Source organism: Beta vulgaris, chromosome 7 (genome assembly GCF_026745355.1).
Source record: "Beta vulgaris subsp. vulgaris cultivar EL10 chromosome 7, EL10.2, whole genome shotgun sequence".
Classification (NCBI taxonomy): domain Eukaryota; kingdom Viridiplantae; phylum Streptophyta; class Magnoliopsida; order Caryophyllales; family Amaranthaceae; genus Beta; species Beta vulgaris.
Genome location: NC_079208.1, coordinates 8,164,580 through 8,188,782, shown reverse-complemented (window position 1 = coordinate 8,188,782; position 24,203 = coordinate 8,164,580). Strand labels below are relative to the sequence as shown.

The 24,203-nt window shown below is 35.0% G+C and overlaps 1 protein-coding gene across 1 annotated transcript; it reads right to left on the bottom strand.

The window, feature by feature from the left end:
* Nucleotides 1-14,928: 14,928 nt before the first annotated feature.
* On the bottom strand, nucleotides 14,929-16,408 carry LOC104898590 (RING-H2 finger protein ATL8). Its single transcript, XM_010685686.4, has one exon. It carries the CDS (start codon nucleotides 15,978-15,980, stop codon nucleotides 15,153-15,155), a length of 828 nt encoding a protein of 275 aa, XP_010683988.2. The 5' UTR covers nucleotides 15,981-16,408; the 3' UTR covers nucleotides 14,929-15,152.
* Nucleotides 16,409-24,203: the final 7,795 nt, after the last annotated feature.

Sequence of the window (24,203 nt, the reverse complement as noted above, 5' to 3'; positions counted from 1 at the left end):
GCAATATGCCCAAAAGCTTAGAGTTGGTGTTGTTTGTCTCTTAGAAACGAAAATAAAAGCCCAAAATATGGGCCATTTGTATCAAAGGGTGTTCCAAGGGTGGTGCTTTACAAGTAATTCTTGTGTACATGATGGTGGCAGAATCATTTTAGCATGGAATCCAAGGAGTTTTCAGGTAATTTAATTACAATTATTAAGGTAACTGCTCAAGTGTTACATTGTTATTTGTTACCTTGTAGTGGTAGAGGTGGATTTTTTTGCTCTTTCATTTATGCTTTTAATGAAAGAAGTAAAAGAATCGATATGTGGGAGGATTTAAAAGGATTGAATACTCAGGATGCATGGATTATATGTGGAGACTTTGATAGTGTGATGCACATTGACGAGAGAATTGGTTCTCAGGTGAGAGAAGTGGAGATGAGAGATATGATCAATTGTATGCAGTGTTGTAGTATGCAGGATATTAAGAGTGTGGGGAATTTTTATACCTAGAATAACAAACAACAGGGTTGTGCAAGAGTCTATTCCAAGCTAGATAGAGTGTTGTCTAATCAAGCTTGGATGGACTTGTATCCATCTATTGAAGCTTGCTTTCATAATGAAGGTGAATTTGATCATACTCCAGTTGTCATATCAGTCTATGAAGAAGAGTGTGAAGGCAGGAGTCCTTTTAAATATTTCACCATGTGGAGGTTATCACCAAAGTTTGAGGAGTGTGTTAGAAGAGCTTAAGGTGTAGAAGTGGAGGGGACAAAGAGGTTCAGGCTTGTTAACAAGCTTAAGAATGTGAAAAAAGCTTTAAAAGGCTTGAATAGAGAAGGTTTTATGGAGATTCAGGCAGCTGAAATAAAAGCTTATCATAGAATGCAAGATGCTCAGACAGAATTACATAAGCATCCAGGAAATCAAGTGTTAGCTGAGATTGAACTGGAGGCTGTGAAGGAATATCATTATAAGCATAAAGCTTATATGGAATTTCTTGCTCAAAAAACAAAACATGCTTGGAATAAAGATGGTGATGAGAACACATCTTTATTTCATCAAAGTATCAAAGCTAGAAGACTACAGAACCAGGTTCATAACATTTATGATGAAGATGGAGTGTGGCAAGAAGGTTCAGAGAAGGTTTCCAAGGCTTTCTTAGCATATTATGAGAGATTACTTGGCTCAAATGCGAAGAATAGGAAGCAGGTCACTACTCAATTGATTAGAGAAGGACCAATGATAACAGAAGCGCATAGGAGCATACTCACAGCACCATACACTGGTGAAGAAGTTCAGAAGGCTTTAATGTCTATTCCATGTGATAAAGCTCCAGGCCCAGATGGATTTAGCTCTCATTTCTATAGAGATGCTTGGTCAATAGTTCAAGCTGATGTGGTTGAAGCAATCTTGGATACATTGCAAGGGAGGAGAATGTTGAAGGAGTTAAATACAACAATAATCACTCTCATTCCTAAGACTAAATGTCCTAAGAATGTGAGTGAATTTAGACCAATATCCTGTTGTAACACCTTGTATAAGTGTGTTACTAAGGTCATCTATGGAAGATTAAGGAGGGTACTACCTGAGTTAATGATGGAGAATCAAGGAGGCTTTGTACATGGCAGGTATATTGCTCACAATATCATGGTCATCAAAGATTTAGTGAGGCATTATGGAAGGAAATCTGCACCACCAAGCTGTCTCCTGAAGATAGACATTCAAAAGGCTTATGATACAGTCAATTGGGATTTCTTGAAGGAAATGATGGAAGCTCTTGAATTCCCTGAAGCATTTACAAAACTCATAATGGAGTGTGTAACCACACCTATGTTCTCCTTAATGTTGAATGGGAGCATGATAGGATTTTTTAAGTCTTCAAGAGGGTTGAGACAAGGTGATCCTATCTCAGCACTGCTATTTGTTCTATGTATGGAGTATTTGTCCAGGATCTTGACCAAAATGGGGGAGTTAGAGCAATTCAAGTTCCATCCTAGATGTAGAGAGATGAAGCTTACACACTTGTGCTTTGCAGATGGCCTTATAATGGGCTGTAAGGGTGAGTTCACATCCATATATCTCCTGTTGAGAGCCTTTAAGTTGTTCTCTTACACTTCAGACTTGAAGGCAAACATTTATAAGTCTGCTTTTTATAGTTGTGGTGTAAATGGAGGAGAGCAGAATCATTGAGGTTTCTGGATTTCAAAAAGAGAAATTGCCTTTTAGGTACCTTGGGGTACCAATTTTGTGCAAAGAAGATCTCTAATGCACAGTGTGAAGTATGATAGAGAAGATGACAACTAGAATAAGGGTCTGGAACACTAGAAACTTGTCTTATATGGCTAGGGTTCAGTTGGTGAACTCAGTGTTATTGAGCCTTCATAATTACTGGGCTCAGGTCTTCATCTTACTTAAAAAAGTGCTGGATGAAACCAACAAGATTTGTAGAGATTTTGTTTAGAGTGGGCAACAATTTAGTCACAAAAATGGATTTGTTTCTTGGGAACAAATGTGCTCATCTAAAGCAGCAGGGGGAATGGGTTTCAGAAATATTATTCATTGGAACAAGGCTAGTCTGGGTAAATATGTTTGGGCTCTTGAGACCAAACAAGATAGTGTTTGGATAAAGTGGATTAGTTTAGTATATTTGAAGAATACTAAATGGTGGAATTACACACCTCAGGTAGGAGCCAGTTGGTACTGGAAGAAGAGTTGTCAAGTGAAAGAGCAGCTCAAACAGTGCTATTCCCAAACAGAAATTAGTTCCATGGATTTATATTCAGTAAGAGAAGTGTATGGAAGGTCTGTAGGGGGAGCAACAACAGGTTCCATGGGATAGATTGGTGTGGAATAGGCTAAGTGTGCCTAAGCATAAATTTATTGTATGGTTAGCTGTGCAAAACAGACTACATACTACATCTAGGCTGTATAGGTATGTTGTGAGCCAAAGTGCCAATTGTTTGATATGTGGAAGTGATGAAGAAACTCATAAGCATTTATTCTTTCAATGTCACTACAACAGTGAAAGTTTAAAATGCTTGAAGAATTGGCTTGGAATTCGATTAGAGGAACATGATCTTCAGCAGATGTACATGAAGGTACAAAGAGGAAGCATATCTGAATTTCAGAAGCAAGTGATTCTTGCTAGTTTAGCTGCTTTATGTTATAGTATATGGCAAGGTAGAAATTCTGTGTACTGGCATCAGTGTTTACCCAGCATTGCTATGGTTGTTTTTTTTTTTTGGTGAAAAGAGAGGGGGACAACCCAAAGCACTAGGCTAAAGAAAACAAACTACAACTAGAAAAGATAAAGGACAACCGACACTACAAAAACAAACACAAAACAGAAAAATGAAACACCAACTGAGTCACCACCAGATTACTCTTGTCAGCAGGGACAAGACTTATGGCTCTTCAGCACGCGCCGGAACCATCCGAGGCCAACTCACTCCCCCTAAATCCTCCAATAAAACGGCATGAAGGTCCTTCGGGACCGCCTCTAATAAAACCACAGATTGGTGACTTAGAACCCCATAGTTCGCGAGCCAATCCGCCGCCTTATTCGCTTCTCTATAGCAGTGAGTGATCTTGACTTCCCAACCATCTCGTTTGATGAAGGCATGACACTTGCGAATGATTTGAATAAAAGGAGAGCTCGCCGGAGGATCTTCCACGAGCATACGAACAACCACTTCTGAGTCTAACTCCACATGGACCTTACGGTGGCCCCCTTCCCAAGCAACTACCAAGCCTCGGAGAACCGCCATTAACTCCGCACGAGTGCACGTACAAGTACCACAATTAATGGTGAAAACTTCAAACAGTTCCCCTCGGTGCCCGCGAATTCTGTGTACTGGCATCAGTGTTTACCCAGCATTGCTATGGTTGTTAAGCAATGTAAATATATTGTTAGATCTAGAGTTCTAGCAGTGGTGCCCAGGAGCATTACTAGACAAGATCAATCATGGTTAAGTAAGTTGTAAACAGTTTGTAAGTAAATGGTTTTAGTACTTCTAGGAGGGAGTCCAACCTAGTTGGTTTGTCTCCTAATTGAAGTACTTAAGTTGTAATCTGTTGGTTAATTAATCTACTTACTTAGCAAAAAAATAAATCTTTAGAGTTGTATATATCTATATAAATATTTATACAAATATATTAAAAGACGTTCCAATCAAAGAAACGGTGCCCCGTGGCACTCTTTTCAAACTTCTAATACACATGGTTATAATCTCATTTAAAAATATTAACAACGTGTATTTAGTAATATTTCGAAGACATGACCTTTGAAATGAAATGTGAGAGTTTAATCACTAATCTACTACAATTTGAATGCTTAATGTTTCATAGTAAAACATATTAAATTCTTATAGTTACATGTAATTATAAAGACATAGACAAACTTTTTGATCTCTAACACTTTTAACAACATTCTCTTACCCCAATTCCATTGAAATAATTACTTTTATCCCCCACTTCCTTAGAAATTTTTTTAAAACGATTTATCATGCCATAACTTTCATTTTCCAATTTTGCACTAGACATAATATTATGAAAAACTAATACACTTAATTATAAAATATATAAATAATAATATATTTGATAATTGTAAATGATCCGGGTATCATCCGGGCCAAAATACTAGTATATATATTAAAAGGCGTTCCTAAACAAGAAATTGTGTCACGTGGCGCTCTCCCAAGGGAGTTTTAGTTCATGTAATCCCTGTACAATGAAAAAAATTAGAAATTGCATAGTGTACGCTTTGATCCATTGACCTCAAGTTCATATACTAAAGTTTGAGGTTTTTTAATTATCGCCCCAAAATTACTTAAAATCGCCCAAAATTCATTTTTTCGGACTATTTTACCCTTTTCTCCTTTACACACCACCCACCACGCCCCACCACGCCCCACCACCCCCTACCTCTTCACTGCCACCTATGACCCTCCACCGCCGTCACCTACCTCCCCCAACCACCACCATCACCCACGTAGAATTGTTGCGGATTTTTTTTAGGATTGGACGAACGTCCGTGGTGGACGATCGCCCCATGGCCGGAACGTCTGGCCTGGACGTTCCGATCATGGGGCGATCGTCCGCGGTGGACGTTCCACCTATGGCCGGAACGTCCAGGCCAGACGTTCCGGTCATGGGGCGAACGTCCACCGCCGACGTTGTTCGCCCAATCCTAAAAAAATTTCGCAACAATTCTGCTACGTGGGTCGACGGAGAGATGTCCGCCTTGGTCTCAGGTTGTCGGGGGTGGTGGACCAGCGAAGTCGTCGGAATTTCGAGTACAACGCCGGTGGTCGGCGACTGAGAAGTAGAGAGAAACTTGTGCTGACATGTGAAGGATGGATAAGGGCTTGAGAAGGAGTAAACTTGAAGTCTGCATACATAAACACGGGAGTAAGCACAAGTTTGGTTAAGGGCTTGAGAAGGAGAGAGAGAACTCAGGGTTAAGGGCTTGTTGTGGCAGGATCGGTGGTGGGTGGTGGTGGTGGTGGTGGTGGGTGGTGATGATTTAAGGGAAAAAAAGAGAGAAGGTTATAGAGGTAATTTCAACTATTTTTTTGGGCGATTTTAAGTAATCATGGGGCGATGTATAGATGTTCAGCTAAAGTTTTAACCACTAGACCAAGTTGTATTTAGTGTTATCATTTTAAAGTACAATATTAATAAATGATATTTCTTCTTACCCGGAACATAACTTGGACTTAATAACTAGCTAGTTATCTATAAGAAAACCACGCTATGTAAGTTATTTATACTACATTATCTTCTAACCTGATGTTACAACATCAAATTACTAGTAACATATCACTATTTGCCACCACAATCCGGCCATATATATACTAGCCTTCATATGCACACGATGCGTGCGTTAATTTCAAAATTTGTTATTTTATTAATCACTCCATTCGTACTTTATTTATGATTAAATTTAAATGTGAAAAATTCAACAATTAGATGAATTTAGATATATTAATTCGGTAATGTAAAAAATTAAAAAGGTTGTGAGTGATTGTTAAAATTAATTTTTTGTGAATGAATATTGAACAGAAAGAACAAAAATAATGAGTTGGTTTAACTGAATTAAAGAGTATCAAAGGTAGTGAATTTTCAAACTTTTCATGTGCACGTTATGGAATTTTTTCCTTGAATAATGCAAAAGTGGGTTTTAATTCCCGAAAAAATAAAAATTCCCTGCATACCGTCCACGTAGGACAGCATGCGAGAATTTTTTTATTTTTTTTTCTACTTAAGTAAAACCGCTAATTGAAGTAGCGGTTTACAAAAAAAAAAAATTAATTTTTTTTTGTTTTGTTTAGTAAACCGCTACTTACTGAAATCCCTAACTCCAGAGTTTGATATGTGCTTGCAACATTTTGCCAAGGAAAACCGCTACTCAGAGTAGCGGTTTATATATATAAACCGCTACTTGAGATAACGTTTTATGTGTATAAACCGCTATTTAAAGTAGCGATTTATTTTAAAATAAACCGCTACTGTGAGTAGCGGTTTTGGTGGGCAAAAACAAAAAAAAATAGTTTCTCGCGTGCCGTCCTACGTGGACGGTAAGCACGGTAAGCAGAGAATTTTTATCTTTTTGGGCATATTTTGGGAATTAAAACCCACATTTGCATTATTCAAGGAAAAAATTCGCACGTTATGTATGCCATCTTTTTTATAAGGTATAAATATTTTGTCCATTTAATTTTTGATTGAAGTATTTGATGCATATACCATTATTTTAAACTTGTTTTAAATGGCAAGTTGGAATGAGAATTTTTAAATGATTTGCTTTTGTAATTTTTTTCATTCCATTAATTAGATCATTAAGGGTATTTTAGTCACTTCAAAAGAGGACACCACACCTCTTCCCTTGACTTATATATATATATATAATTATATTATTATATTATATATATTATATATATATATATATATATATACACACATACATACATACATACATACATACATACATACATACATACATACATACATACATACATACATACATATAGGAGTGCTAATGAGCCTGGGTGGCTCACAAACAACACGAGTTCGGCTCGATCAAAGCTCGACTCGAGAGGGCTCGGCTCGAGTTCGGGTTCGGGTCGAGACCTTAACGAGCCGAGCCTGACCTTAGTGCAGTTCGGCTCGAAAGCTCGCAAACATGTTCGAAAATATTTGAAGTAAACATTTTATACATTGATTTTTAATCCAACTTAGATTTCCACTAAAAAAACCATATTGATTTTTTATCCAACTTGGATTTCCAATAAAAAACTATAAGGCCCAGTTAGAACTTCAAAGTCCACTTCAAAAATACATAAAAAATTTCAGCAAGGGTTTTTGAAAAAAGTTGAACAACTTTGACATTTGGAGGACAAAGTAGGTTGCGAAAAATTAGAGAAATGGTCGTTTAAACTTTAAGCTAAGCCTTCAAGGGTTCTCGAAAAACCTTATCTCTCAAATCTCCAGTTGAACAGTTCTCCAGCTTCACACACTTAATGACTTGATGTTGGTCTTCGGCGGCGAACATCATGGTCCTGGCGGCGAGCAGTGTGGTCTTCGACGGCGAGCAGGTGGTCTTCGACGGCGAATAGCATCCGGCTAGCGAGAAGATATGTAATCTTTTCTATTTTTCGTTTTTTCTTTTTTTGATTTTTCAATCGTATTTATGTGATTTATGTGTTTCGATTTTCATTTGTTTTATTCAATTTTTTATTCATTTTTTTCCATTGCTTTAAGTACAATTGTCGAGCCTTTTCGACCCAAATAGTTCGCAAACCTTCTCGAGTCGAACCCAAGTTTTTTTTTCGAGCTTGAGCCGAGCCCATAATTTCGAGCTCAACGAGCTTCGAGCTCGGTCCTTCCCAATCTCGAGCCGAGCCTAGCCTAGCCAGGTTCGATCTCAGCTCGGCTCATTAATACCCCTATACACACATACATATATAGGGGCAAGATCACATGAGAATGATCCTTACATGAGAAATGAGAATGAATCTCAACCACACGACTGGATTAGAGTTAGAACACTCGTTCATTAGAGTTATATCCCCCTAAAAAATTTGGAGCCCAAAATAAGTTTTTTTTTTTGAATTTTTTTTCTAATATTCTTTATTTGGAGTTACATCACATATTCATAAGAGTTATAGCGCGTAAAATTCACACACACACACACACGCACACACGCACGCACGCACGCACGTGCGCTCACACACTCACGCACGCACGCACGCGCACGCACACACGCACGCACACACACACACGCACGCACGCACGCACGCACACACACACACGCACACACCACACAAACACACACACACACCACACACACACACACACACACACACACACACAACACACACACAACACACACACACACACACACACACACACCCACACACACACACACCCACACACACACACTTTTTTTATGTAGAATTAGAACGTGGATTTATTTTTCATTTTTTTTACGTCAAGCAAAAGCGCAACTTAGATTAGTGGTTTATTAAGATAAATCGATACTTGAATTAGTAATTTATCACTAACAAAAACATTGATCAAAATAACACTTTATCTTAAAAAACAACTAATCTAATTAGCGGTACAATTTATCCTATGATGCCATATAAGACATTTAATGAAAATTCCCGTCAAAATTAATTCAAATACTTCGCTGACAATGGAAATCGAACCCTCAAATACTATTGATTTGTTAATGCATTTAGCTTATTTAATCAATGATAGAAGAAGTTGCTTTCAAGAAACCCTACTTCAACTAGTGATTTTGCATATTTGACCGTCTTTTGAGCTAGTTCACTTAGCGATTTTGATATATGTATGTATAAACTTTTGGATTCACTGCAACATGAAAATATTTTGTTAATATAACATTTTCTAGGGGGAAAAAAATCTCATTTTCATCAAAATTTATTTATTTTAATACAAGATCAAGTCGAAATAAATATAATTTGAAGTTAAACTAAAATGGTGGAAATGTAAAAGTTGAAACCATCGATTTATCAAGTGTCTCGATAAAGTAACGACCTTATGGTCCTTATGAACATAATTTGAAACAAATCTTATAAGATCTTAATCCAACCAAAAGTAACCCAACTTTCAAACTAAACTTGCTCCATACTTGACCTAACTTGAACTTTATTAGACACAAGCTTATTCCAACGGATTTAATTATGATCGGGTTGAACCAAAGTAACCCAGACTAATCGTTCTCAAATTCAAACCCGAATCGACGAATTCTAACCGATAATAATACGTAAAGACCTGAACAACACCTAACCCGACTACGACCCGAACATGACGATCCGACTGAAACCCAACCCAGCCCAAAATTTCCACCCTTCTCCCCACTATATACTATTAAATAATGTAGGGAAAAAAAGAGAAAAGCACTACTTCACATACATAACTTATGTCCAACTCCCAAAAAGTTGAAAAGTTTGCTATGGAGAAAATATTAAGTGATGCAGGGACTACTACATATATAGTGATCGATACGAATTTTTCCAAGGATGTCTTGGCCTAGTAATTAATACTGAGGTACTGTGAACAATAGGTTATAGGTTCGAATTCCCATTCTCCTTCTTTGTACTTTGTACTGCCTTCACGGCTCATATGGAAAAAAAAAACATATATAGTGGTACGAACTTATTGCTTTACTGGAGTTCATATATTGATTGCTATACAAGGATAATGTACTAGTGGAGCAGTATTCAGAATTGGGTAAAGGATCACACATGTCATTGTACCTTCCAATTAGAAATTGATGTTTTACATGGATTTGTAAATTTCATGTTTTGCATAAAAGACTTGAGCTTATTATGTTTTATTTTTTTTAATATAAGTTAAGCACTCGCGTCGGAGCGACGGTAGAACATTGAAAGATGCACCAGCACCACCGACACAGCAAGGCCAAACACAAACAACGACTATTGCAGCCGAAAAAGCTTCGAAGAGAGAGGAGTATATAAGAAAAGGAAGCAAACAGCACCTCCTCGGACCTCGGGGTTGATTGAAAAATGACAATACTTGAGAAAGAGGAAGGTATTAGGTATGAGTGAATGGGAATTTTTCTGTAAGTTTGTGGAAGTAGAGTTGAGAAAGAAGACAAAAGTACGATGAGCTATATTGGCTTAAAAACACATTCGCCTAGAAGCTCACTTAGTGCGTTGATTGATTAATAGAATTAAAGAATGATCAGTGGGTAAAATATGATCTTATAAGTATTACTTTACACACCCCACTTCCTTTTTTCAACTTAATTTACTAGAGAAAGGACGGAAATTAAATAAAATACTTTTGAGAAATCAGTGTTTAACACATCCTCGTTTCATATTCATCGTCAAACTTTGTATCATTAAGATGTAGAGACGCTTTAATCCAAGAGAGCTTTTATTTTATGTCAGTTTTATTTTTTCAAGTATAATTAATTCCGTCCTCAGTTGTTGCATTGATCTTGATTTCAACCTCAACCCCATTACAATCCTTTAAAGTACTCTTGCTCATTATGTATCGTATTGTTGAATATTAAGTGATTTAAAACGACAAAGTTAAAGAGTATAGCATCATTTGAGTCGATTTGATTTAGGTTGAGTGTTATCTTTGTCCCTTAATTAACACATAAGAGATTAAGTGTCAATAACTATAGTGAGGTTTGTCAAGTTTGGTTAAGTCCATCTTGGGGAAGATGGTTTGTGATATGATTGGAGAGTCGATTGCGATACATGACATGTTTTGCGGCTTTTGTTCGAGATTGTTCTCATGTTTGGTTCATGTAGTGCTTATATCTCTCATGTTTTTAGTTGAGTGTTTGGCCCTCTTGTATAGTTCTATATTGTAGGTTGTGGTCTTACTTTTCCAATATCTGTATCTTATTGCTTGGGTACAAGTAATGATTTAGCTTGGAAGAGTTTGATATGTCATGTTTTTATGTAGTTTATAGGTGCATCTAGGTTGGATTTTAGAGCATTTAGATTTATATCTAGGTTCATATTGCATTATATTATTACGTTACGGTATTATACTCATAATTGGTACATTTTCTTGTTTTTTTATGTATTTCAGGTTATGAGTACATATTTGGAGTATGATTAGCTAAGTTTAAGGATTAGGAGCAACTAAAAGGAAGGTTGGTAAACTTCATTGGGCCTAATACAAGCCCATGCCGGAGGAGAATTTGACCAGATACAAGGTTGATAGGGCTTCATCCTAAAATTAATTGGTGATAAGTGGAGTAACCCATCAATCTATAAGTTAGTCATTCTCTCTCTAATTTTTCAATGTGGGATACGTATTTCCTAGCTCACATGTGGGTTATACTCTTATTAATATTAACACTCTCCATCATATGCGAGTCACCTTTAATCCTACAATCTGGATAGGTCATAACATCCTCGTTGGGCCCTCTCTCAACTTCCAACATAAGGTCAATTGAGCTCTTTCTTAGGGTTATCACAATTTTGTTGGTCTTACTTGTCCCAAACAAATCTATAACACCTTCCATCTTGCACCACATCTAAGATTGGTAGAATTCCATCCTAATACCAATGGGTGACAGGTGGAGTAGCCCACCAATCTATATCTTACTCATTCTCTCTCTAATTCTTCAATATTGGATAATTACTTCCTAACTCACATGTACGTGGATTATACTCTTAATAAATGTGCATTTAATAAGTATCGTTTAGATATGTTATAGTACAAGTTTGAGTGAAAATAAAGTGGAAAATTATCAGAAGAAATGTAGAAAAGGAGTCACTCTACTATTCTGACCATAACTTTTTACGTATTTCTTAGAATTGAATAATTTCAGCATGTTTGGAAACTAGACTCAAAGAGATTTTGAACGATAGATGGAACGTCCCAAGGAGACTGCTAGCCAAAGTGTTATGTCTTTTGGAATATTGGATTGTTTCTACTGGAACCTGCTACCGTACGCGCGGATCACTAAATCCTCCTATTTAATGCTTCTTATACTTTCCTTATCTTGTAAATTGCTTTATTACTCATATTAGGATTATTTATACGAAATTTTCACCATTAACACCCGATAATTTTTTTATTCACCATATACCCCTCGATATTTTCAAAATTTACTACATACCCCACACTTTGTTGATACTTCATCATGTACCCCTACTGATTAATGACTATTAACTTTTTTATCATTAATTCTTAATTGCATCACCAAACCTTAATTAATTGATCCCTATTTGAGTTGTTTATCTTGATTGACCACTATTAAAACACCATAAATGACCCCTTTTATCGTTACTCCTCCACAGCTCTCTTTCTTTTTCTTTGGCTCTAAGTGTTGTTTCAATGCTAATTTGTTAGGATAAATGAGTAATATAGGAATCACTTAAGGTTTAGTAACGGAATTAGGGTTAATGATCAAAAATTTGATTGTCACTAATTATTGAGGGCACATGGTGAATTATCAAGGAATTGAGGTATATATATTGTAAATTTTGAAAATATCGAGTGCACACATGGTGAATAACTTTTTTTTATCAGGGTATATATAGTAAAGGAGAACGCTCCACTCTTTGACTCTTATTCTTAGTTCTAGTTCTAGTTTTGTTCTTTTTTTTTTCTCTAAAGCTTGTTAGTTGCAAATCCTAGTTCTTTTACTAGTTTATTTTCATGGATTTTATTATTTCATTCTCTTTCTTTCATTGATTTCTTCAAATATGTTTTCCTCTGTAGATTTAGATTTTATTCTTCATTTCATATTTGAGCAGTTATATTCTAGGGTTTTGAAAATCCATGTTTATATACTATTAATCTTGATTGATATCATTGATGGTTCGAATACCCCTTGATTAGGTTTATCTTGTTGACCTTGCAACCTGATCAATTGTCTGATTAAATCTTGCTAATAAAGAGTCATAGATCGAGAAATAGTACTCTTTAGAGGTTACCTACAATTAGTAAATCTGATCATGTTTGCGAGCGTACTTCATATGTTGATTTGAGAGCATTAATTAAGACCCGACCGTAGAATTAACTTATGCTCTAGATATATGACTAATTGAACTATTGATTACATTTTGATTGATTATAAGTATGAACATTACAAACCATTGCCCTAAATCTTTTTAGTTTGATTTTCTTTATTTATTAGTTAGAACCTTTCATGTTTAGTTTCTCCATATTTTAGAAGCTAAGTTAAAACAATAGTCTCTCTATAAATTCAACACTACTTACCATACTAAATTATTAGGAAGTTTTATTAAGATTTTATTTTTAATTAGGTGTGCGATAGCCTATCAACGACCTAACTATACTAAGGGTCTGTTCTCTCCAACTTATTTTCAGTTCAGTTTAGTTCAGCTCCATTCTTTTATAACCATTTTGTTAAATATTATTATTATGTTGGTCTAATTTATTTTACTAATTACTCTTATTATTATTTATTTTTATTTCATTATTAATAAGTATTATTATTATAATTATAATAATAGTAATTATTATTATTATTATTATTATTATTATTATTTTGTTTATTATAGCTTTACTCATTATTATTACTATTATTATTAGAAGGAACATGGTTTAGGCCAAAAGCACAAATAAACCCACGTTTTTTAGCTCATAGACCAATCAAATTGCGTCAAAATAGTTTATGATGTAATTTTGCGCAGTCCGACCCAATCATTATTTTTATTACTAAATATTATTATATTATTAAATCTAATTATTAAAATAGTAATATTAATTTAGTTCATCATCAAGTATTAATATATTAATACAAATAATATAAAATAATTATTATTAATTATCATTATTATCATTAATTATAATTATTATTAATTTATGATTATTAATATTATTTATTCATAACTATTATTTAAAAATATCCAAAATACTATTATTATTATTATTATTATTATTCATTATTATTACTTATTATTATAATAATTATTTAATATTCATATTATAATTGTTTAAATATTATTTATATATTTATTACATTCAGTTCAATTCAATTTAATTCAATTCAATTCAGCTCAGCTCAGTTCAGCTGTTTTATGCCAAAGAGAACAGGCCCTAAAACCCATGACAATCATACTCAAACCCCAACCCAACCCAACCCAACCCAATTCAATATTTCCACTATACCCTTTCCACTATATAGTATTAAAGAATGTATAGAAAGCAAAAGGGAAAGCCTTACTTCACATGTACAACTTATGTCGAACTCTTAAAACGTTGAAAAGTTTGCTATGGGGAAAATATTAAGTGATGGAGAGACTTACATATATAGTCTACGAACTTTATTGCTTTAATCGAACGTAGAGTTGAGGAAGATGACAAAAGTACGATGGGGGCGACAATATTGGCTTAAAAACACATTCGCCTATCAGCTGAGTTAGTGGGTTGATTGATTAATAGAGTTCAAGAATGATCAGTGGGTAATTGGTAAAATATGATCTTACAAGTATTACTTTACACATCCCACTTCCTTTCTACAACTTAACTTAATGTATTATAGAAAGGATGGAAATTATATAAAATACTTTTGAGAAATCAAGTAATTACTTAGCACATCATCATTTCTATTGATCGTCAAACTTTTTATGATCAGCTTTATTTCTGACTAACATTTAGAAGACACATTATAAAGTTGGAGGACTACTTTTATTATATAAACTTTCACTAATTGTTGGTAGTTAACGTAGTTTTATAAAGGATGAAATTTGATGTGTATTTTCAACATTAATTTATTATATTATTTCATTGACCATTTACAAAGAATACTAATAAATTTGCGCCAAAAAACAAGAATCACTAGGTCTACCTTATTTTATGGTAGAAACCTAGGGATAAACTAAATCTCCACAAAATCTTGATGACCGAATTTTGTCTCATCTAAGCAACTAAACAACTTTGAAAAAAGAAAAAAAATAGGGAATAATTATAATCTTTAATTATCATACTTTAAAACTCATGAAGTCATGAACAATACATTAACGGTTCGAAAAAAATATTTAAAGAATAACAAGCGCAATTGATTAAAAAAACCCTAGCTTATACATTAATATCATGTAATCAATAATATTTAAATCTCCTAATTCTTTTTTTTTTTCTTTTCTTTTTTTGGCTTGGATGCTAAACTTAGAAGTTGGTAATCAATAAGGTAGAATTCCGTTGTTCCTCAAAGTACCACCATGCATATTATGATTAAAACGTCTAGTTGATTGAGCCTGATATAATCTACTCAATAAGAAATCAATTCTTGACAAAGGAGGGTTACAACAATTACTATTAGATAATAACGATGAATTAAAAGAAGATGATGATGTTGTAGTAGTAGTATTAGATTGTTCATTTGTTGTATCAATTACCACACAACATTCATCCATTGATAAGGATCGCTTCAAACCCACCTTAACCAAGTCTTGTGGTCCTAGTCCTTGAATAGGCAGCACCAATTTAGTGGAATGACATAGCAAACCCCCGGACCGAGTCCTCGGCAAACCATGACCAGCACTACCACCACCAGCAGCAGCGCCGTTGCCACAAGCCGTGGCACGGACGACGGAGCGACAAATGGGACAGTTTATGTGGGCATGGAACCAATGATCAATGCATGAGACGTGAAAAATATGGCCACAATTAGGCAGCCTACGTATTAAGTCACCTTTTGTAAGCTGTCCAAGACATATAACACATTCATCATCATCTTGATTAATTCCATATAAATCACATGTTTTAGAGGAGTAAAATAAGATTGGGATTGTGTTTAGTACACGTTTATCGAGACCGGTTTTAGTTGATGGTTCAATGGAGAGATTTTGAGCTCTTTGACGGGTTCTTTTGCAGTATTTGATGAACATTATATGAAGAAGTGAGAGTGCTACAGAAGTTGTGATTATAGCACCAAGTGAGATTATAACGATGGGAACGTAATTATTTTTAGTTCCTTTCTTTTGGATTGAAGAAGTTATATCCTCCATAATTTAATCATTGATTGCTTGAATTGAGTTTTGAGCTTATATTTTGAGTTTGTTTGAAGTTTTCTAAAAAGTCACTATTTTCAAGTGAATTTTGGGAGAGTTTTTTGAGAGATTTTAGGTTTGGAGTGTATGAAGTGGAGGAGTAGTGTGCGACTTTATAGGGAGAGGGAGGAGTAGTTGCGCACAAAGCTGAGCTTTTATAGGAGCATTACCTTATACACTTTTTCCCTTTTGTTTGTTGTGGAAAACATTTGTATTGCATTAACGAGGTAATATTCTTTTTTAGGGACCCTTTCCTTTTTCTTTTGTTCTTGTGATTGATAATTTCTCTTTTTACACTCTAATACCTGTTTTACAAGTTATTTCTTGACATATAAAGTGTGATATGCTTTTTTTTTTTTTTGGCAAGGGTACTATCCTACTACAACTGTATGTATGCAGATATTTAGAGTAGCGAGCTGTATGTCTGTATGGTACACGTGTGAAAACGGGTGCACGACTTAATTTCAATTTAGTTTGATTCAGTTTAATTTCATCTAAATTCATTCAGTTCAACTTAAACTTTATAATCTTAATCTTAATCTTAATATATCATATCACATATCACATAACTAATATATAAAGCAGAGTACAAAAGCCAATTTACGAGGTCGCGACATTTGGCGTCCTCATTGGACGCCATTTGTTGCGTTCATTAAGTGTTATGTCATTTTTTTTTATGTATAAATAGAGTTCTAAATTGATTAAAATACAAATAGAGTTTAGGATGAAAATAAATAGAGTTGAGTTCACAATGAAAAACTTAAAAATAGTAAATTGATTATAACTTTTAATATATAGTTCGTAAAATTATAATTTTTGTACCCTTAGAAAGTGTTTAAAAAGTACTTTAAAATAAGATCTATTTATACTATATTTAAAATTTTATATTAAAGTAATGTATAAAAGAAAATATTGACTAATTATGTGAACTACATATTATATATTTTTAGAGGTCAACTTTGCACATTGAGTTCTTTCCCAAGGTACGGTTTCTAATAGATGTATATGAGATATATTGCTTAGATTGTAATAAAGATAATACGTTGTTAATACATAAGCTGTTAGTTAGTTAGTATTTCTGTTAGTTTGTTATAACTAACTGAACTATAAATACTAGCTTGTAATAATTCAGCTACCTACTTCTTCATATTACAATAGAATCTCCAGAGAGTAAGAAGATTTTCTCTCTCTTTAGCTTATCTGATTCTCATGGTATCAGAGCAGGTTCAAAATAATTGACCTGGAAATTATCTCAGATCAACTGAAGTTGAATCAATTCGATTGTTTCTTTTCCTTCGATTCTTCTATTGAAATTGCAAGATTTTTTTTAGTTTCTGCAACTTTAGATTTCAATCTTCTGCAAATTGCAATTCAACCTCGAATTTCTCTCTGAAATTTCTTGATTTCTTCTTCATTAATGGCGGAAGGAAGTGGTGAAAACTCAGTCACTGGAGGTGCTGGTGATAGCAATGTAAGTAATAGCTACAATGATCCATTTTACATTTCAAATTCGGATCAAACTATGAACAAATTAGTTGCAGTTAATTTGAATTCAACTAATTTTGTTAGCTAGAAGAGAAACATTAAGCGTGCATTAATTGCGAAAAATAAACTTGGATTTCTAGATGGTTCAATTATGAAACCTGATGAGAAGAATAAGGAGTTTGATAGATGGTTGAGATGTGATTATCTAGTCACATGTTGGATTGTTAACTCTATGGAGCCAGAAATTGGTGAGAACTTTACTTTTGTAGAAAGTTCTACTCAATTATGGACTGAAGTGTGTGAAAGGTATGCTCAAAGTAATGGTCCACAGATTTACCAATCAAAGAAAGATTTAGAAAAATTGAAGCAAGAAAATCTTTCAATTGTAGCTTATTTTGAAAAGATGAAACGAATCTGGGATGAACTGCAAAATTTGCACAATTTTCCAGATTGTAGTTGTGGAGTTATAACTAAATGTACATGTAATTTCTTGAAGAAGATTGTCGAGTTTCAAGCAGAATAAAAATTAATGGAGTTCCTGTTAGACATTCTACTAGTATTAGCAAACCTCCCACCAAATTACTAGATTTTGAATGTCCTACTATTCCTCACCAATCTAATTCATTATCTTTTCTATGTCTTCTTCTTCTCCACCTACCTCTGAACCATTTTCTTATGAACAAGCCTGCTTGAGTCATGAATGGCAAGTTGCTGTAGATAAGGAAATTTCTGCCTTAGAATTGAATGATACTTGGGAGTTGACATTTCTTCCCAAAGACAAGAAAGCTATTGCTTCCAAATGGATTTTTATAATCAAATACAATCCTGATGGTTCAATAGAGAGGTATAAAGCAAGGCTGGTGGCAGTAAGGTATCAACAAGTTCCAGGGAAAGATTGCACTCACACTTTCTCACCAGTGGCTAAAATAGCTATTGTTAAAGTATTTATTTCTATAGCTACTGCTAAAGGGTGGCCTTTATGTCAATTTGACATAAATAATGCCTTTCTTCATGGGTTCTTAGATGAAGAAGTCTTTATGAAGCCTCCTATGGGTTGTAAAAAGGCACAACATGGAGATGTGTGCAGACTTAAAAGGTCCATCTATGGCCTTAAACTGGCTTCTTGGCAATGGAACAAGGAATAATGTAAATTCCTTCTTGCTCATGGTTTTGTTCAATCCATTCAGGACTACTCTCTGTTTACTAGGCAGAAAGATGGAGAATTCTTGGCTGTTTTTGTCTATGTTGATGATATGGTATTGACTGGTACTAGTGAATCTGAAATCAATATTGTGAAAAAGGATCTTGACTTGGCTTTTACCATTAAAGACTTGGGGTATATGAAGTATTTACTAGGTATAGAAATTATCAGAAATGATTCTGGTACCTTGCTCAGCCAGAAAAAGTACATTTCAGACATTGTAAAGGAGTTTAACTTGCCATCTGACAAACCAGTTCTTACTCCTTTACCTAAAGTGCTAGGCTTGTCCACTGATAGTGGTGAAATTCTAGATGAACCAGAAGTGTATAGACAACTTGTTGGTAGGTTATTATACTTGAATATCACCAGGCCTGATCTGTTTTATACAACTCAACATCTTAGTCAATTTCTTAGCTGTCCCAGAAAGCCTCATCTTCAGGAAGCTATACATGTGGTGAAATATTTGAGAAGCACTATTGACTTGAGCCTACTTTATTCTGCTAGATGTGATCTTATATTGGAAGCTTACAGTGATGCTGACTGGAGTACATGTGTGTTTAGTTGCAAATCATTCAGTGCCTATTGTATGTTCCTAGGCTCTCATCTTGTTTCTTGGAAAACCAAGAAATAGAAAACTCTGAGCAAGTCTTCAGCAGAAGCTGAATATAAGAGCATGTCTAGTGCTGTTCAGAAGTTGTTTGGCTAGAAGGCCTACTTCATGACTTACATGTCAAAGTTAATTTACCTATTAAGTTATATTGTGACAATTTTGCTGCTAAACATATTGCACAGAATCCAGTTTTCCATGAGAGAACGAAGCATCTCAACAGGGACGGCCACTATGTTAAAAAGCAGGTGGTGTCTGGTTTTCTTCAAACTTCTCATGTCTCTAGTTCACAACAGTTGGCAGACGTGCTCACTAAACCTCTAGGAGGTCCTCAGCATCATCAACATCTTTCTTCCAAGCTTGGACTTGTGCATTCTTCCCATGTCCAGCTTGAAGGGGGGATATAAGATATATTCCTTAGATTGTAATAAAGATAATAGGTTGTAAATACATAAGCTGTTAGTTAGTTAGTATTTATGTTAGTTTGTTAACTAACTGAACTATAAATACTAGCTTGTAATAATTCAGCTACCTACTTCTTCATATTACAATACAATCTCCAGAGAGTAAGAAGATTTTCTCTCTCTTTAGCCTATCTGATTCCCAATATACTCCTCATATTTTCTTTTTCTTTGATAAAAAACCAACAAATGTTACATCCTTAGTCTCCTCAAAACGTGAATGTTGGATAAAATGAGACATGGTCAACATATTAGAAAGAGGGTTGATATTGTTAATCATGTTGGTTTATTGATGCTTGAAGGGTACCGCAACAACATTCCATAGCAACATACCTTAGCAATATACTGTAGCAATATTACCAATCCTTCATAATTTAACAAATTGTTTCATATTTATATGACATGGGCTTTAATTTGATTTGTAAACACAATAAGCACTAAAGAAAGGTAAAATTTTATCTTGAACTTTCGCCATTAACTTTTCATTGGTCTAGAACATATACTGATGACTTAAATATTTGAATAATAAATAAAATTATGTGCTATGCTATTATAAATAAAAGGTCAAGGATATCAACTGAACGAATCAAATACAAGTTGATCAAGGATTTGAGCAAAGAACGACAAGATTGGACACTAAAAGTTACGGTCACCAAAATGTGGGATGTAATAAACTCAAAAACCAACAATTTTATTGGTGTTGAAACAATACTTCAGATGAGGAAGTAAGCCCCACTATACCATAATTAATACATTATCTATTTTTGTTTTATTTTGATATAACCTTGCAAACTAAAGCCTACTAAAATAGGGAGATCACATTTAAGGCTCTATAAAAGGAGATGATGCATCAGATTACAAATGCACGCTCAAGGAGGGGAACATCTAAGTAATTAGAAACATTAATGTGACAGCCAACAAAGAGGAGTATAGAACTGTCACAAATAAACACATGATATATTTCAACTTCTCAACCTCTATTCAAACTCTAGATGAAGATGAACTCAAAATTCCTAGATACAAGTTTGAGTTGGGAGACTATAAGTTGATTCAAACACGATGTGACTCAATTGTGCAACTCACATATACTCCTATTTCTTCATTATATAGCCTTTATATGTAAATACATGTTACAACTTATTATCTTTAGTAATTATCATTATATGTACTTATTAAAGTAACATTATATATAGCGTCTGAACCTACTAATTTTAAACAAGCTTTTAAAGACTCACATTGGTGTCAAGCTATGCTTGATGAATATCAGGCTTTAATTAATAATGACACATGGGAGTTGGTACCTCGCAACTATGATAAGAATTTGCTTGGTTGTAAGTGGGTTTATAGGATTAAATACAATTCTGATGGTTCTGTGGAGCAGTTCAAAGCCAGGCTTGTCGTTTTTGGAAATCACCAGCAAGCAGGTATTGATTACTTTGAAACCTTTAGTCTAGTTGTTAAGCCTACTATTGTTCGCTTAGTCCTTACTATTGTTGTGTCCCTAAAATGCTCCATTCGTCAATTAGATGTCAAAAATGTTTTTCTTCATGGTTTTCTTCATGAAGAGGTTTATATGCGTCAACCTCCGGGTTTTATTCATCCATCTAAACCTACTCATATTTTTCGTCTTCATAAGTCCATTTATAGTCTAAAACAAGCTCCTAAAGCTTGGTTCTCTCGTTTCAACAATTTTCTCTTATCTATTGGTTTGAAGTGCAGCAGTTGTGACACTTCTATGTTCACTCTTAAGTATCGTGGGTATCTTATCATTCTTCTATTATATGTGGAAATATTGTCCTTACTGGTAGTAGTCCTCCTCTTGTCATCAAATTCATTTATGTTCTTTCTTCTCAGTTTGCTATGAAGGATTTAGGGGATCATCATTACTTCTTAGGTGTGCAGGTTGTGCGTACTCCCTCTGGTTTATTTTTGTCTCAAAATAAGTATGTTTCTGATTTACTTCATAAATTCCATCTTCATAATGTTAAACTAGTTACCACACCTATTCTCTCTAGAGTAACATTGTCTCTGCTTGATAAAGAACTTCTTGCTGATCCCACAGATTATCGTAGTATGGTTGGTGCATTGCAGTACTTAACTATGACACGTCTAGATATTGCTTATGCTGTTAATATGGTTTCTCAGTTTATGCATGCTCCTCGTACTACTCACCTTCATGCGGTGAAAAGAATTTTCAGATGTTTGCAGGGCACATTGGATTTCGGTCTTTTCTTGTATCGAAGCAGTTCTCCTACTATTGTTATTGCCTATTCCGATGCAGATTGGGTAGGATGTCCTGACACGCGACGTTCTACTACTGGTTATGCTGTTTTTCTTGGGAAGAATCTTATTTCCTGGTGTTCGAAAAAGCAACCTACTGTCTCTAAATCCTCCACTGAAGCTGAATACATGATTGCTGCCTACACCGCTGCGGAAACCATTTGGCTCAAGCAACTTCTTGCTAACATTGGCCATTTTCTGCATCGTCCTGTGATCGTCTATTGAGATAATGTCTCTGCTACTTATCTCACTGCTAACCCAGTTCATCATGTTCATAGCAAACATATTGATGTTGATTATCACTTTGTTCAAGAAATGGTTGCCAAGGGAGGGCTTAGTGTTCGACATGTTCCTAATCAGTCTCAAGTTGCAGATATTTTTACTAAGGGCCCATCTACTGACTTATTTATTAAGCATCGTACCAATATATCTGTTGTTTCACCCCGTAAAGATTGAGGGGGTGTATTAGAGTAACATTATATGTAAATGTTGTTATGGGATTTTACTAGTCATAGGTGTAAACGCTATATATATTGAATGTCAGGGTTAATCAAATCAGGTTAGTTAACACAATTATTCTCCACACTTGTACAACACTTTATATATATTACTATTATATCCCTCATGCAGATATAATAGGACAACTACGGGCCATTGCTAGACTAATATAGCCTTGCCATTGACAACAGTCTTTATGGTGTACATCTTCACCCCACGAAGAGAGTAGCCCACAACGATCAACTCGGATATCGTGTTTGAATTCGAGTAAGGCTTCTCTCTCGTTGTGGAGACATCAAATAGTGCCTTCATCATCGATTGTAGTAATCCCAGCGATGATGCCATTGTAGTAGGGTAACAAATAGTGCAAGCAAGAAGAAATAGAAGGTATCGGTAACATGTTTTGGTAGGGGAAAAACAAGTCATATTTTTTTCTTTTTTGTAAGTCTAGGGAAGATTAATTGAAGTGTATGTGTTTGTGTATAAATAGTAGGAAGCATGCATGCATGAATATGGCGTAGATATTGCTCAACGTATGAATGGGCGGACTAGCTTGTCTATACCATTTTGTTCGTACATAAGACATAGGCCAAGACTTAGTTCATCATGAAGTCAACTTTTTGGCATTATATATGTGAACCTCCATGTCACATGATAGAGAAAGCTCAACAAAGCAAGGAAATTCCTATGTTCTTCCCTTTAAGTTAACATATCCTATTGGACATACCTAAAACTCTAGTGAGTGTTCTCCATGACTCAAATTGGAAAAATGCAATGTTGGATGAATTTAATGCTCTAATTAAAAATAAGACTTGGGAGTTGGTACCCCCCTCCCCCCCCCCCGATGTGAATACTATTCGGTGCATGTGGATATTTCGTCATAAAAGAAATTCTGACGGTTCTTTTGAGAGGCATAAAGCCCGTCTTGTAGGTGATGGCAGGTCACAACAGAAAGGAGTGGACTGTGATTAAACTTTCAGTCCGGTTGTAAAATCGGCCACTATACGGACTGTTCTTAGCCTTGCGTTATCACATTCTTGGCCTATTCATCATTTGGATGTGAAAAATGCTTTTTTACATGGTAATTTGAATGAAACAGTCTATATGCATCAGCCTATGGGATTCAAAAGACCCACAACATCCTGATTATGTATGTCTGTTGAAGAAATCTCTTTATGGTCTTAAGCAGGCTCCTTGTGCTTGGTACCAACGTTTTGCGGACTATGTCGCTACTCTTGTTTTTCTCTGAGCACATCTGATCATTCTCTGTTCATATACAGGAAAGGTACTGATACTGCATATATCCTTCTTTATGTGGATGATATCATTCTTACTGCTTCCTCAGATGCTCTTCGTACATCTATTATGCATCTTTTGGGCACTGAATTTTCTATGAAAGATCTTGGACCTCTTAGTTTTTTCTTGGGTATTGTTGTCACTCGCACTACAATCTACTTCGGGTTATTGTATATTTCACTAGTAGAAAATGGACGATTTGCGTCGGACTTGAGACCCCTATTTGCGTCGGACTTGGGTCCGACGGCACAGGTCTTGACGCAAATTGTGCATAACTAATCTGCGTCGAATAGAAGTGCGACGCAAAAGTCGTGTCATTTGCGTCGGACCGTATGTCCCACCCGACGCAAATA